This window comes from Rhinoderma darwinii, chromosome 5, assembly GCF_050947455.1.
Source record: "Rhinoderma darwinii isolate aRhiDar2 chromosome 5, aRhiDar2.hap1, whole genome shotgun sequence".
Lineage (NCBI taxonomy): Eukaryota > Metazoa > Chordata > Amphibia > Anura > Rhinodermatidae > Rhinoderma > Rhinoderma darwinii.
In genome coordinates this window covers 111,509,370-111,526,284 of record NC_134691.1, presented here as the reverse complement: position 1 = coordinate 111,526,284, position 16,915 = coordinate 111,509,370, and the positions used below count along the sequence as shown (strand labels likewise).

The 16,915-nt window shown below is 41.1% G+C and overlaps 1 protein-coding gene and 1 long non-coding RNA gene across 5 annotated transcripts in view; one reads left to right on the top strand and one right to left on the bottom strand.

Annotated features, from left to right (window-relative positions):
* PTPRM (protein tyrosine phosphatase receptor type M) overlaps nucleotides 1-6,217 on the bottom strand; it is a 748,757-nt gene extending 742,540 nt beyond the window's left edge. For 3 of the 4 annotated variants that reach the window (XM_075826410.1, XM_075826411.1, XM_075826412.1), the window contains exon 1: nucleotides 5,711-6,216. In XM_075826410.1, the coding sequence (XP_075682525.1) occupies nucleotides 5,711-5,786 (76 nt within the window). In that variant the 5' untranslated portion in view covers nucleotides 5,787-6,216. Of the gene's footprint in view, nucleotides 1-5,710 lie in introns of all 4 variants that reach the window. The other variant, XM_075826409.1, reaches the window with a different exon arrangement.
* LOC142651550 (uncharacterized) lies at nucleotides 6,135-11,620 on the top strand. Its single transcript, XR_012847644.1, has 3 exons — nucleotides 6,135-6,229; nucleotides 7,974-8,030; nucleotides 11,293-11,620. It is a non-coding gene; the product is annotated as an uncharacterized LOC142651550 (long non-coding RNA).
* The last annotated feature ends 5,295 nt before the right edge of the window (nucleotides 11,621-16,915 follow it).

The following is a 16,915-nucleotide window of genomic DNA, read 5'->3' as shown; positions in this document are numbered from 1 at the left end:
CCTATTCCACCTTTACCAGGACTGCCCCCTTATGGCATCATTTTGGCGCCAGAAAAGCCCTTATTAGATCATCTCTTATTTTTCATAGATTCTCCCCATGCACTCTCCGGCGGAGTAGAAGCCCTCTAGTCGATACTGGACTTTTACAAATTGAAAAACATGTATTCTATGGAACACTTGACTTCTCTCTTTAACAACTAAATGAAAAAAAATTGCCATGACATGAGAAACATGGAATAATTATTGGATCCGGATTGTCTCTAATAATGCCTCCTGAGCAGTCTACTTGTCTTCTTTTGGTACCTCCGTTGGTAGTCTCCCTCCATTCTCTTTTCTCTAATATTTTATTGCACTTATCATACTTTCTGTATTGTTATCACATTTTGTTTGCTGCTTTTACAGTATCTATATAGGTTCCATAACACCTATATTTGGGATCAGCTTCTATATGCAAAACGATGTTACCTGTTACTACTGTTTTTCTTCCATTACCAAGTCCGAAACAAGAAGCGACAGCCACAGAATATACAATACAACTCAAAGCCACATGAAAATATTGAGGTCATGTGCGGTCCTAAGTGGCTGCAGTGACTAATAGCTTTGGCACTCTACACATACAGTGCTGTAGCATTGGATTATGAGTTACATGACTGTGTCACATGACTGCTGGATGTGAGGTCACTTAGGACGACACGTCACCACCAGCTACATTGTTCTTTTTAAATCTGATGGGCACACAATTCAGAATTTATAAAACTTTGGTAAGTGAGACTATTTAGTTAAAGAATATCATTTGTATGTGAAAAGAAAAACATAAAAAAATTATATTCCTGGGAAACAGCATTAATACATTTTTCTACAATTTCAAAACGAAAAAAAAACAAAACATCAGACCGAAAGTCAATCTTTTAGATGCAAATATCCATACAAGAGCTGCATAAAAATGCTGTAACTATTTTTTTCATGTCCAACCTAGAGCAACAGAAAAGTTAGAAAATAAAACATAAAATGGTGGGCCATAATGCATCAAAGATAAAAATTGTACAGAGCTCACGACACATCATCGCTTTTGACTACAACAGCAATATATACAAAGGGAGATACACTTTACTTTGGCTTTATGTAACAAAATACTAAACTAACCGAGGTTTGTAATATTTCTAATATCAAAGTTTGGTCTCGAAAGCTAACCATCAGGACTACAGATGCCGACTGTTGCTGACCTCTAAGCATGGACCACGTCATTATTGGCTGCCATTAATATAAATAGAGGCAAAATTTAGGCAAAATACATACAGGGCAAAGGCTTTAGGAGACAGATGAACAGTTACTTTTACACCCTCTTCTCTGCCAAAGGATATTTGAAAAAGTTGCAATCTTTGCTGTCAGCAGCCTGTATGTGCGAGCAACACAAACACCATAATACTGACAATCTATAGCCACTTTACCATATCAGAAGAGAAGTCAAGTGAACTATGCAATCTCCTTGTCCAGGGGGGAATGTAGGGGTGGCCCTGACTTTTTAAAATCTTGGCTCATTCTAGTACTTCTGGCATCGCCTTTTATTATTTATTTTTTTACATTTCCATAGCTAAAAATCTAAGATGTAAAGGAGTTCATACATTTAATCCCTACATAGAATTGTGTTGTAAAACAGACTAGTCTGAGTTCTGGCATAAGGTATGAAGCAGAGGTAACAGCAGAGATTTGTGTCAGTATATACGCATTAATGTTCTCTAGATAAACAGGCAATAATTATCGATAATTAGTTATGTACAGTTTAACGGTAAGTTCACACGTGGCAGGAGTGACAATGACATTGTAATGCAGGCTCTGCGATCTTAGCGCTAGTGAGTTGGGATATTGCACAAGTTTTCTTTTCTTTTGAAATTTTACAATCTGGCTTACTTCAGTTTGTAAAGAATGTCTGACGGAGCCTTCCTCCTAAAAGCTATGGAAAATTGGAACGCTGCATACAGTATCCCTGCCATTTATTCACAGACAGACTGTTATGAAAGAGGGAAACTTTGGAGTTTCACAAAATGTATTTCAGGGGCTCACAGACTATTACAAAGCTCAGCAATCCACTGCAGACCAGGGAAAGATGTGTGGATTATAAGAAGGGAATATAGACACAGGGCTGGCTGGTGTGCTTCTCATTTTATAGCACAATGAGAGGTAGATTCTAGTTTAGAACTATATTACTGACTGAGAACAAGTGGCTACTGTAAGTAAAATACTGTACTGGCCTACAATTTGGTGGAAACATAAAAACAGAGTTTAATTTTGTCTACCACTCATATACTGTACAGTAGAGTTATTACAACCCCATATTACTAACACTAAGCCATACACCATACATACAACTTGTATGTTTATTGTGAAGATGAAGAATTACATAGGTACTCTAATTTCATAGAACTTTTACTGTATTTGCATCAAAGTGGCCACCGCTTCTTCATCCCGTTCCAGCTCAGGGACATGATATTGCACTTACAGCTTTCAATACACACCATCAACCCTCTCAATTAACAATAATAAAGACACAAAGAATCTAATGGACGCTTCCACTGCTAGTTGAAAAATGATCCTTAAAGTGAACCTGCTTCAAAGTATATAGTCAAGAAAAGTTTGAATCACAATTGCAAAATATAAAGCTATCATGGTTCACATTAGCCACAGGACTGTTCCATATGATAAGGGATTTCACTTGTCGACAATTTCCCTGTGAATTACTTAAGAGATGGCAGACTTGTATTTCTATATTGGCAGAGATGCAAACATTGGGCTGTGTAACTAAATACATCAGCGACTGTCTGCGGTAAAATATCAGGATATTGTTCATACACAGGAAATTGTTAGTTATTTCTTAATGCTAAGGGAAAAGTCTACATCATAGGTAAACAATAAGGATAACAATAGCTCAGTTTCCTCCTTTCCTTGTGAAGAAAACAGCCGCTTATTTAAAAACACAATGGTGGGGCGACTTTCTAAAGCCTGCATTTTTTACCAGCTTAACAGGACTGCTGTTGGCATAGAATTTTTATAATCAGCACCTGTCATCACCCCCACCCCACAGTCAGTGTAAACAGTACAAACTTAATATAAGGCATAATATATTGTCTATACCTTATAAAAGTACCATGTACAGTAAGATTCAAGTCAGCCACTTGTTTCCATATGTAGCAGTCATAAACGTAATATAGGATCATGTAACTGAGAAATAAATATATCCTAAGTTTGTCATTTTAATGATGTCAAAATGTGTTCCTCGACAGAACATATCAGGGTCTGGAGTCACCGGATGAGTGTCCTATATATCGGCCATTTCTAACTACAAGCACAGAGCACAATTTTATAATTGACAAAGAACATATCACAACTTACAGTACTTTCTGTAACTTTCCCAATCCAATGGGCAACATAGTACTAGCTATATGATACTGTAGTAGTAATGTTCCAATGAAAACTAACTAAAATAAGGTCTATTTGTGGACATTAAGTAGAATTTTGCCTGTCCTGTCCATAATTGCAATGTTATTGTAATATCATGTCATTATTTATATTATTGTTTTCTAAATAAAAATACGGTTAAAGAATGTCAATACTCTATTTTATACAAACTTAAAAAGAAGCAAAGGCTCTGTGGTTATTTAGAGCTGAAAAAGAAGGCAGAGAGGACCAGAAAAAGGTATCAGTATAACAAAACTGAATTTACGACCAACAATTATTCTTAATATTTCAAGTAAATAAATTATGTGCAGGAAAAGCTTTTTGTATCTGGACTAGACTTAGTGTAAAATAGGTAAATAACAGGTCAGTTCTATTCCAATGTGATTGATTAAAAGGACATGGTGTCTCCCCAGCTATATCCTATGGATTATTAAGCCTCGGATGGAGTTATAAAGCTGCACTAGGAATTGCTTAGAAAGAATGACAAGCACCCAAGCAGCCAGCCATTCAGCAGCACAAGGCGGCTCAGAAAACTTTGCAGAGGTTGTTATTATGTGACACTGGCGGTATTCATGCTGGTGGCTCTACTGACAGCATAGTCACGTCTCCCAGGCAATGCACCTGGTTCTTCCGCTTGCCTGTAAAGCCCATACAGCATTGTTCTCAGGGACTTTGGTGTCTAGCAGGACATGACAAGTCCAAGAGGAAATTACCCTGTTTACTTTAATAGAGGGGGTGCAGGAAAGCAGCTGGGAAGATAAGAGAGCAGAGGAAACAGGGTGGAGAATAAGAAGACTAAGAAGTGGATGAAATGAAATAGGAAAAGGGAAATGATGAGAACAAGCTGCGAGATCAGATAATGATCCAGCCTGTAAGTTCACTGCCGGCACTGGAGAAATCACTGAGCCTGTCTGTGGTTAGTTTCTTCACAGCATTATTTATACATAATATATAGTAAGTTCTGCACATTATCCATATGATAGAAAAGTTACCAGGGCAGATTCGGTTCTAAATAAGAGCCAGTTATGTTCTAAAGGCCACTGCTGGCATCCTGTGTCTTACTGGGCATTGTAGTTCCACACCAGTGAGAGAGTTACTATAAACCTAAAGATGCCTATAGCCATTAGATGCTGAAAAGGACTTGTGAAACAGATGACTGCCAGAAAATGGATGGGACATGTTGGACCCGCTGTATATGGACTTTTTACATGCCACATGTATTACTGTAAATGAATAGAGAATCCTGAATATCACCTGAAAGTATGTGCACCCACTAGTGAGCCATCTACAATACGTCCGTTTTCCACATGTCATGTCAGTGATCTGTTAGCTTTATGTCTGGCTAGCTTATCTCTAATTTATGGAACTCAAAGTAAATTGAAGATCAAAAAGTTACCAGTTATTTACAAGGAATCTGGTGACTGCCGCACAAGTCCTCCTTTAGGTTTCCATGTATAGTATGAATAAAGTGTGAAGCAGTGAGAAGATGAAAGTTTTGTAGGTGATTGTTCCCTGTCAGATACCTCCACATTCCCTTATAGATCTGCATACACTGACACTGACAGTCCATGTGGCGTATCTACTGCACTCCAGCTGCCTGATCCTTGTCATCAGCCTTCCATGTACTATGTATGTATTTTAGTTCTTACAATCCCAGCTCCCACATACACAGGGGTGAACGACAGCGATCAGTGTCACATGCTGCCTGCCAAACACTGATCTCCGCAGTCGCTGCCCCTGTTGCCAGTGCCATACCATGTGTGCCTGTTTACTACTGGCAGTGTTGATAGTGGGCACGGTCGTGTTTACAAGGGAAGCAATGTCAGTACCGATCCGTTACTTATACACGGATCACGCAAGAACTGTACACTGATGGTGGATACGGATCTATGGATTCATTCTCCCGTATTGTATGACAGTGACTACATACAGTGATGGAGCCAGATGTCTATGTAGAAGCATACATATGGTTAAATATCCAGGAAGCTGAGCTCAGCCATGATACTACATATAAACTTCCCCTAACTCCGCACATGGCATCGTGCCCAGCTGTGGACGCCCCTGTCCTGTTCCCCGAGCTCTGCCTAGCTGTGGATGCCCCGGTCTGGCATCCCAGGGATATGCCCCTGCCTAGCTGTGAACCGCTATCCCTGCTATAGTAGTGTACTGTATCGGCACTGACAGATCTATGCCCTCCTCTCATAACACCACCACTCACTTCTCTGCTCAGCCCTCACATATAATAATCTCCACTCACCGGAGTACGGTCCGAACGCCACAGCGGGTAGAAGTCCAGCTAAAGTCAGCAGGCAACTTGTAAACACTTTCCCCATGGCGGCTCCAGCACTCCAGAACCCAGGCGGATAAATAAGTCTCCAGCGAAGAACCGTGACAGGAATGTCGCGCTGACCGTCCACTCCCTGCTGCTGACTGCGCCAGAGAGAAGTTTTGGATGATGCTGGTCCCAATAGTCCTGTGGGTGGGGAGTGTCACTGGCACCGTGTATATAGTAGTGTGAGTGGCGCCGTGCCCGCTCCCTGTATATAGTAGTAACGTGTGTCCTGCCGCAGCTCGTCTCTGGCACTGCCAGCGCCGCCCCCCTCACTCTACGTTCTGGATTTGGAACTCTGGCGGCGGCAGCACAGGGTGGTGACGTCACAGTTCTCTCACAGCGCGGGTTGTAGCGGAGCGGCGGCACCGACTGCTGTGTGAATGGCACACAGCGGACTATAGGAGTTTTATCACGTCCGTCTTAAACTGCCGCTCCACTTCTGAGGTACTTTACATGAGGAATCTCATTATATCGCAGCTGGGAAGATGCCAAACAAGTCATAGGGCTGCTGCATGAAAGTGAAAGGATTCCCTCAATATTGTGCCCACTGCATGTACACCTGTATCTGCGTAGAGCTGCTCTTCTGCATTACTGTGATATATTCCCTATGGATATATATATATATATATATATATATATATATATATATATATATATATATATATATATATATATATATATATATATATATATATATATATATATATATATATATATATATATATATATATATAGCTATACTGTACTGACATAGAATATTTCACAGATCTCCATCTTCAGGGCTTCCTTGTCAGCCTCTATGCAGAATACAGGCTGTTTTACTATAGTCTGCTGTCTGGGCAAACAACAGAGGCAGCCATGCAGCTGCTAGGGGGCCATGAAATAGGGGTTCGATCTCCTTGTCTTATGAGACATGTAAATCAGCACAAGGCTCCCCTCTCTGTAACCTTAGCATACAAGAAAGTGGAAAGACTAGAGGAAAATGCCGCCTTTCTCTGTTCGTCCTTATTCGGATGATTGCGTCCGCAAAAACATGAAACTTTTTCATCCATATGAATGTCCATGTTACAACCGTGTGGTTTCCGCCTGTCATCCGCCTCATCAAGCACTTACTGGTTTCACTTTATTTTTATTTTCCGCATTTCTTTAGCAACTATTCTGTGAAAAACGGGCAACACACAGATATCGTCCGTGGGCTGTCGTTTTTTTGAGTGATCCGCAAAAATGGACCAGAATAAGACTTGCTGTGAGTTTCTTGAAACAGACACTTGCTCTGTTCAAAAAGACGGATGTGTAAATAGCCCCATTGACTTGTATGGGGTCAGTGTGATGTGCGTTGTTAAAATGGACAGCACACGGACGAGAAATACATTTGTGTGAATTAGAGCCTGTTCACATCAGCGTTGGCTTTCCGTTCCGGGGTTCCGTTGGAAGTTTCCGTCGGGTGAACCCCGCAACGGAAAGTCAAACTGAAACCACAGCTTCCGTTTCAGTCACCATTGATATCAATGGTGACGGAAACATTGCTAATGGTTTCCGTTCGTCACCGTTCTAGCAGGTTTCCGTTTTAACGACGGAATCAATAGCGGAGTCGACTGCGCTATTGATCCCGTCAGAAGATTTGGCCTCAATTAAAGTAACGATTTATTAGTAGGGTGATCGCAGAACCCAGCCCTGTGGTTGTACAGACGTGCGTACATGCTTATTTCTATAGGGAGAGGGGAATAAATCTCTATGTCGCCGGGTAATAGAGGATCGGGTGTATTAAAATCCAGCATGCCCAATCCGTGTTTCCCCTTCTAGCAGAGCACATTCTAACTATGGACTGTACCTATGTATCTATGTGCGCATATAGGTCTATAAGTACTGTAAGTACAGGTGGAGTGTGATGTAGTGAGTATTGGTAGATATATGTTCATTCATAGTGTGGCAAACCACACTAGGCTGGGGAGGCACCCATGTATAAAAAATGACTATTATGTGCACAAATATTTATTTGGATTCCACATTAATATTTAGAATATTGTAAGAGTTGATTATAGGAATAAGTCACTGACGACATTAGTTTGGTGGGGGTGGGGAGGACTAGGAGTCCCCTGTATTCTTTATTAGGCTCCATTAGCCAAATGGCACAATATTTATTTGCCATTAAAGTCAATTGAATTTTCCGTTTTTTGTTTTAATTCAGCTTGCCCTATAGATTGCATTCAGTGCGGAAAAAGTATAGCCCAGGAAAACGTCATATGTGAGCACTACCATTGCATTTTTTTTACATTTTGTTAACGCAGGGCATTTTCCTAAAATGTTTTTACGTTATAGAAAAACAAAGCAGCTGGCAATGCCAGCACGATCTAATAAATGGATACATGATTTTCCAAACTACTTTTTTGTTTATATTTTTCAATCTCAGTGAAATGTTTGTTTTTCTAGTGACAATTGCAATTTTAACCATTTGTATGAATATTCCGTAAGTTCCATGCCGTTTCATGCCGTTCCATGCCAATCCACCCAACAGATTAAAAAAACAGTATTGGAAAAACGTTCTTTGTGGTGTGTTTCCTGGCATTTTCTCTGCCGTTTTTTGCAGTAGAAAAACTCTACAACCAGGCATTAGCTGCAAGTCAATGGGCAAATATACAACGTACTATGAACATTGCGTTTTTTAGGGGGGGGTTCTCCTTTGTCTTTTTTGGCTCAGTGGCATTTTTCAAAATCACAGCACACCTGGCTTTGGCGTCTTTTCTAGCATTTAGTGGCGTTTTTTCCCCTAGACCTCCATAGGTTTAATTTGCCTCTTCAAAAAAACAAAGTGTCAATGTGTTTTGCATCTTTTAGGGTATGTTCACACGGCCTATTTACGGACGTAATTCGGGCGTTTTTGCCCCGAATTACGTCTGAAAATAGCGCCTCAATAGCGCTGACAAACATCTGCCCATTGAAAGCAATGGGCAGACGATTGTCTGTTCACACGAGGCGTAAATTTACGCGCCGCTGTCAAATGACGGCGCGTAAATAGACGCCCGCGTCAAAGAAGTGAGGGTATGTTCACACGAGGGCGTCCGTTACGGCTGAAATTACGGGGATGTTTCAGCCTGAAAACATCCCCGTAATTTCAGCCGTACCGGCATGTGCAGGCGCTTGAACGCCGCGTCAATTACGGCCGTAATTAGCGCTGCTATTCATTGGAGTCAATGAATAACGGCTCCAATTACGGCCAAAGAAGTGACAGGTCACTTCTTTGACGCGGGCGTCTATTTACGCGCCGTTATTTGAGCGGGCGTTAAATTTACGTCTCGTGTGAACAGACAAACGTCTGCCCATTGCTTTCAATGGGCAGATGTTTGTCAGCGCTATTGAGGCGCTATTTTCGGGCGTAATTCGGGGCAAAAACGCCCGAATTACGTCCGTAAATAGGCCGTGTGAACATACCCTGACCTGTCACTTCTTTGGCCGTAATTGGAGCCGTTATTCATTGACTCCAATGAATAGCAGCGCTAATTACGGCCGTAATGGACGCGGCGTTCAAGCGCCTGCACATGCCGTTACGGCTGAAATTACGGGGATGTTTTCAGGCTGAAACATCCCCGTAATTTCAGCCGTAACGGACGCCCTCGTGTGAACATACCCTTAATGGTGTTTTTTGGTGACTTTTTCTGAATTCATTATGTGTTGCAAAGAGGAAAATATCCATGTAGTAAAACACACTATTAGCAAAAAAACGTCACCAAAAACAGCAGAAAAAACGCAAGTGTAATCCCCCCCCCCCCAAAAAAATTTTTAGATTAATTTTTGGGGGGAAAAAACTGCCACACATTGTGTGCTTCCTCCTCACACACAAACGTGGTTTTGCGGCCTAAATTCACCCGCAAATCTGCGGGTGAATTGCAAACCCATTCCTTTCTATGGGCCCATTCACACGACCCGGACCGCAAAAAGATAGGACAAGTCATTATACGGTCCGGGTTTGCGGTCCGGGCTTATTGAAATCAATGTGTGCACGGTCGGTGATTAGGTGATTAGGTCGGTGAAAAGACTATAGATGTATATGGGGGAAAAACGGCAGTAACTGCTGGAAAAACGCCAAACCAGCCTAGCTGCGATTTAGAAAAACCGCTACTGAGCAAAAAAAATACAAGATAAAAGAATAAAAAGCACAATGTTTGTAGTGCATTGTATATTTCAGCATTGATTTCCAGCTAACATCTGGCTGCAGTGTTTTTTACCACAAAAAAACACCAGGAAAAACGCCACAAGAAGCGTAAACGCTAAATGTGAAGCCACCCTTATGCTCTTCTCACACTTGAGTTTTCCACTTTCTGTAAGGGTCAGCTCACACAGCGTTTTTTTGCGCTGATTTTGACACGGAAACCACGTCGGAATCGGCGCCAAAAACCGGCCTCTCATTGATTTCAACGGGTGGTGGAGGCGTTTTTTTCCCCAGATCTGCTTTTAGCCGCTCGCAGGATAAAGAAGCAAGGTGCTCTTTCTTACCGCGGTTCTGCCCTCCGGTCTCCCATTGAAATCAACAGGGGGCAGAGAAAGAGTTTTTCGCAGTTTTTTTTTGCCTGCGGCGCTCAATGGCCGCGGCCAAAAAACGCGGCAAGAAAGTGCAGGCAGGTCAAAATCGGCCTCAAAATTCCTTTATGAATTTTGACCCAGATTTTTCTGATCTGCCTGCAAAATAACTCTGCGTGAACAGAGCCAAAGTGGTTTCAGTATTTTTGAGATCAAGACTAGTTCAGTCTATGGTGCTATTCTTGCCGTCTAAAATACTGGAACCCAAACAGAAATCTGACTGACCCCATTATAAGTAAATAGGATCCATGAGGATTCGTTGGGATCCGTTCAAACACAAATTCATCACAGCTGTCATGGCTCCAATATTAGCAGTAGTACTAGTGCCACTTCTATTTTTGCAGTTTTCATTAAATACATGTGAAGACATCAGACATTTTTACTGTTGCACATCATGCAGAAAAAAGTGCACCCTATGAAAACATAGTCAGTCAAAAATCAATAATCACATGTAAGGCTGCGTTCACATCTGTGTCAGGGCTCCGTTCTGACGTTCCGTCAAAATTTTGAGTCGTAACGGAGCCCTGACTGACACAAACGGAAACCAAAGGTTTCCATTTCCATCACTATTGATTTCAATGGTGATGGATGCAGTGCAAATGGTTTCCGTATGTCTCCGTTGTGTAGGGGTTCCGTCGTTTTGACGCAATGAATACCATAGTCGACTACGCTATTGATTCTGTCAAAAGGACGGAACCCCTGCACAATGGAGACGAACGGAAACCATTTGCACCAGATCCATCACCATTGAAAACAATGGTGATGGAAACAGAAACTTATGGTTTCAGTTTGTGTCAGTCAGGGCTCTGTTCCGAGGGAAAGCTCAGACGGAACGTTGGAACAGAGCCCTGACGTAGATGTGAACGCAGCCTAATAGAATGTAGATCAGTTTAGTTAAACCTTGGTTCCTTTATGTTTTCTTCTACATTCAGGTGCTCTCGGCCGCACTGTTTAGGAAATTGTAACACTGCTCCAATCAGGTGACCTGGAGCATGGCTGTGACGGGAAACACTGAGAAATAGCAGCAGTACTTGGCTAGCCCCTTCATGCTAAGGACCGATGGTAGTGATAACCTCTTTCATGGGATTTTTCAAAAGTTTAAGTGCTCATAGATTTGGATTCTAAGGTGATAGAATGGGTTACCAAGCCTTTACACCTCCTTGTACAGTTGATAAGGGCCAATATTGATGCCTGTTTTCATAAGAGCGTTACAAATACGGAACTCCGCTGCTTTTTTTGACTGGCTAGTTCCTCATCTCTGTTGCAGAAATTAGCTGTGAACTCATTAAAAATGGGCTGCCCAAATAAAATAAGATGTAATGAGTGTTGTTTGGCATTTGCTAGCTCACAACTTTAGTTCCATTTGAGCACAAGCCACAACTCTGGTTGGCACCATGCCCAGCCACCAGTGATGTCATGCTTATCCTTTGCCACTTGGCTTTGCCTCATGTTGTTGTGTTTTGAAGGATATTCACTCATGAAGTCTGATGGTATATTAGAGATAATTCATATATTAATTGTTTTTATTTAGTGCTCGGGATTACTAGCTCCCATGGAAGAGATGCATCTGGTATGGAGTATTCTCTATGGTAAAAAGTATGCTCCAATAGGTGGCTCTTGATATGGTTTTTCTTCTCCTGGAGGAAAGTAAATTTGCATAGTTTTTATTTGAAAAAGAGACAACAAATTTAGATTTTTTTTTTGACACAAGCAAAGTAACACCTTTATATAACTAGGTGAAATAATATATGATATATATGCTCTTTGGTCATTGTATTAGATACACCTGTACATCTGCTCATTAAATACCCCCTGAATGGCACCAGTTTAGGAGTGGACCAAGGCTGCAGTTAGGAAGTGAGGCTCCGGAGAACTTGCTGTGGGAGGGAGATATTAAGGGGAGAATCTTGGTGGATTGGCAAGAAGAGGTTTAGTGTAAGCACCATTCTCCAGAACTGTGAGTAGATTCCGCCCATCGTCCCTGACATTTTGCAGTTTGTCTAGTCCTATTTAAGGGAATGGACTTCCTCGTGGATGGGGGATGGGGCGCAAAATTGTTTCATTGTTAGTATCAAGCATATATGGATGCTGCATTAGGTGGATGGGTTTCTGGTTGTTTTGCTCATATTTACAGCATATTGAATAGTTCTGCAATCAGCTCTAGAAAAAAGGATGATTCTTGGTAGTCAATGGTGATGAATGGGCTTTTCTTACGGTAGTTAATTACCTCTAAGAAAACACATTTTCACCCTAAGTATGTGTCCTTGTGTACCACAATTAGAGAATAAACCTACTCAAAAACACAACAAACAATAAATAGAGAATCCAATATATTTGCAACACAATATCAAAAGTTTATTGACACATTAAAAAAACTGGACTATCATGACCTACAATAAACATAAAACAAAGTAAAAAACACGTTTTAACCTAGGTGCAATATTTTTTCTCATTGTGATGTCATAGTAATTTTTTACATGATGAATATAGCATGTGTATAAGACATTACTATTTTTCTTATTTCACAGTGGCATTTATTTATTCATATATTGTATAACATGCACTGACATGCAACCTGGACCATGACCTCCATGTTTTTTACCTTGTATTATGTGATTGTAGGTGATGATAGTCTGGATAGTATATGTCGTGATGTGTCAATAAACACTTCATATTTTATTGCAAATATATTTAATTCTCGATTTATTCTACGTTCTTTTTCAGAGTAGGTTTCTTCTTTTCTATCTGAAGACCTCCTCACAGGCTTCACAGCCCTCACAGGCTTTACAGTGAAGACTTACCAATTTGAAATCCTTTCTAGCGTACCCACAGACCTGTAAAATAGTGTCTGGCATATAATTGGGGCTAGATATGCATTAGCTAAATGGTTGGCATTGTCAAGGACTTCAGGGCATTTGAGTGTAATAAAGTACTTTTTGTAAAGTTGTTATTATTTTTAATCTGATGTTATTTATGAAAATAAAATTACAGTTGATATTTGTCTATGTTAGGCCCTGTTCACATCTGCATTCGGCATTACATTGTTCTGCTCCGTCAGCAGAGCAGAACACCCAAAAAATTTCGGAAGTGCAGTTTCCGTTGAACAATGGATAACAACCGGCACTTGATGGAACCTATTGACTTTAATGGGTTCCATCAGGTTTCCGTCGGGGTGTCCGGGGTCTTACCGGAAACAATAGAGCAGCATCCTGTGCTATTGTTTCATGTCTTTTCGGCTGAATCTGCCACCAACGCAGGTGTAATAAGTGCTGCAGCCTTATACTTGATAAATTTTTGGATAAAGTTCCAGTTTTGTGTTTTATATGGAATAGCATTGATTAGTCATGAATCCTATGCCCTTTGTCACAATCATGGAAGCATCATTAGCCAATTATGTTGTATGTTGTGGCAACTCAATATATAAAGTTGAGCTGACAGTCAAGAGGTTCAGCTGTTGTTCGGACTACATACCAGAATTGGAAGAAATGTATTCAGACTTTAACCTTGGAATGATTGTTGGTCTCAAAAATGTCACATCTAGGATTTTTACCGTTCTGAGAAAAAGCTTTGTTAATAATAAAACGAATATAGAACCTTAAAGTGGTTGGTGTACAGCAGCAGAGGATAAGATTGGGTTCCACTTCTGTCAGATAAGATCAGCCGCCCAGGCTACAGTAGAAACAGATAGCCTAAGGCCTCATTTACACGAACGTAATATACGCGCGTGCGACGCGCGTGCTTTGCACGCATGTCGTATGCACCTATATTAGTCAATGGGGCAGTTTAGACGATGCGTGAATTGCGCTCAGCGCGTGTGCGCAGAAAAAAACTCACGACATGTTCTATAATCGTGCGTTTTTCGCGCACTCACGCACCCATTGAAGTCAATGGGTGCGTGAAAACCACGCATGCCGCACGGAAGCACTTCCGTGCGAACTGCGTGATTCGCGCAAGAGCTGTCAAACTCCTGAATGTAAACAGAAAAGCACCACGTGCTTTTCTGTTTACAAACATCCAAACGGAGTGTCAAATTCGAGATGAGCGCACCGAACTTCACCGGGTTCGGCCAAACTCGTTTTGACCGAAACCGGTAAAAAATGTTCGGGTACGCGACGTCAGGAGACAGTCACTGTCCACGGTGCTGAAAGCGTTAAACTGGTTCAGCACCATGGACAGTGACTTCCGCTCCGAAAATCCATGAACCTGTAAAAAAAAAAAGACGTTCTGACTTACCGATAACTCCGGTCCGACCTCCCGGGATGACAGTTAAGTCCAAGTGACAGCTGCAGCCAATCACAGGCCAAGCACAGGCTGCAGCCAATCACAGGCTGCAGCGGTCTCATGGACTGCGGCGTCATCCTGGGAGGTGGGGCAGGATGACAAGAGTGGGACGCGTCACCAAGGCAACGGCCGGGAGCCCGGACTGGGGGAAGCAGGAAGTTCTTGGTAAGTATGAAAGTCTTTTTTTATTCACAGGTTGGTGTATATTGTGTTCGGCATTCACTGTCGAGGGTGCTGAAAGAGTTACTGCCGATCAGTTAGCTCTTTCAGCACCTTGGACAGTGACGGGCGTCGACTAGCCTCATCTCTATGATGGCGGCTGCGCGAAAATCACGCAGCCGCGCATCATACACGGATGACACACGGACCTGCCAAGTGCCTTTTGCGCGCGCAAAACGCAGCGTTTTTTGCGCGCGCAAAACGCACACGCTCGTGTAAATCAGGCCTTAAAGTGGAAGGTTGAAGAGTGGAGATATATTGCTTGGTCCGGTGAATCTTCATTTCTGCAGCATCATGTTGATGGCAGGGTTAAAAATTGGTATAAACCAAATTAATTGGTTCTACTCATCTTCTAATGGCTTTTTTTTGCAGGATGAAAAGCCATGTCACGTTATCTCAATCTGATTCAATGACAAAGAGTGTCTGCCACAACCACTAGTGGTGGTATGGAGACCTGTAGTATGAATGTCCAGTCAATAAATATACAGCAACTCAGCGGTGCCATCAGCATTGTCCTGAATTTGTAACTAATATTTCCAGACCCTTGTTAAATTCATGCAACAAAGTATTCAGGCTGTCCTAATGTGAAAAAGGGAGCTGTAAAACGGAATATCCATCTACTGCGTCTATCTATCTATCTATCTATCTATCTATCTATCTATCTATCTATCTATCTATCTATCTATCTATCTATCTATCTATCTATCTATCTATCTATCTATCTATCTATCTATCATCTTTACACTTCTCCTCCTCCTCCTCCTCATCATCATCATCATCATCATATATTTTTACTGTTGAATATATAAAAGAACCTATCTACATTTCAAGTGTCTGCTATTATTCTGCTGCTTTTTTGCTTGCTTTAGTCGCATATTAGTTGGAGAAAAGAATTTGAGAATTGGTGAATGCTGCCACCTCTGGCTGAAACAGGAATAGAACCATATTCGAAAGCTTCACTTATGCAGATATAATAGTCTGTAAATGGGAGCAGACATAAACCTTAGTCTGAAATACTACATGGTTTGATGAACTCAGTTTAGGATAAAAAAATAAATAATAAGTTTTAAAGGTATTAATGTACATATGATGTAAAATAAATGAATGGATTAGGTATGAAGGAAGGAAAATAAAAATGTATTCAGTTTTATTATGATAATGCAAACTGTAGATCACTTTCTATATGTTTTACTGATTTACACTTTACAGTTCTTCAAAAAGTAGCAATATAATAATACTATATATAGAGTATATTATGAAAATAATAATAATAATAATAATAACAATAATACAGTAAAATTATATTAATCCAGCCTTAATGAGACCCTACAGGTTCCGGACTATCAGATATTCTGGATTATCAATCATATAAAATATCTGAAACTCATTTGTAAGGGTAGAAAGCCTAAATAAAACGTGTGTGTGTGTATATATATATATATATATATATATATATATATACATATATATATATGTATATATAAATCAGGGGTCTCAAGCATGCGGCCCCTGAGGCTGTCATCTGCGGCCCGCGGGACACAGAGCCGCTAGTATCGACTCTGCTCCGGTACTAGGTGAAATCCCTGACATCGCTATCCATATAGGTTGCTTTGATAGCGGCCTTCAGCTCGTCTGCATTGTTGGGTCTGGTGTCTCATCTTCCTCTTGACAATACCCTATAGATTCTCTATGGGGTTTAGGTCAGTCGAGTTTGCTGGCCAATCAAGTGCAGTGATACTGTGGTTAACCAGGTATTGGCACTTTTGCCAGTGTGGGCAGGTGCCAAGTCCTGCTAGAAAATAGAATCAGCATCTCCATAAAGCTTGTCAGCAGAAGGAAGCATGAAGTGCTCGATAATTTCCTGGTAGACGGCTGCGTTAACTCTAGACTTGATATAACACAGTGGACCAACACCAGCAGATGACATGGCTCCCCAAACCATCACAGACTGTGGAAACTTCACACTGGACCGCAAGAAACTTGGATTGACGCCTCTCCACTCTACCTCCAGACTCTGGGACCTTGATTTCCAAATGAAATGCAAAATTGACTTTC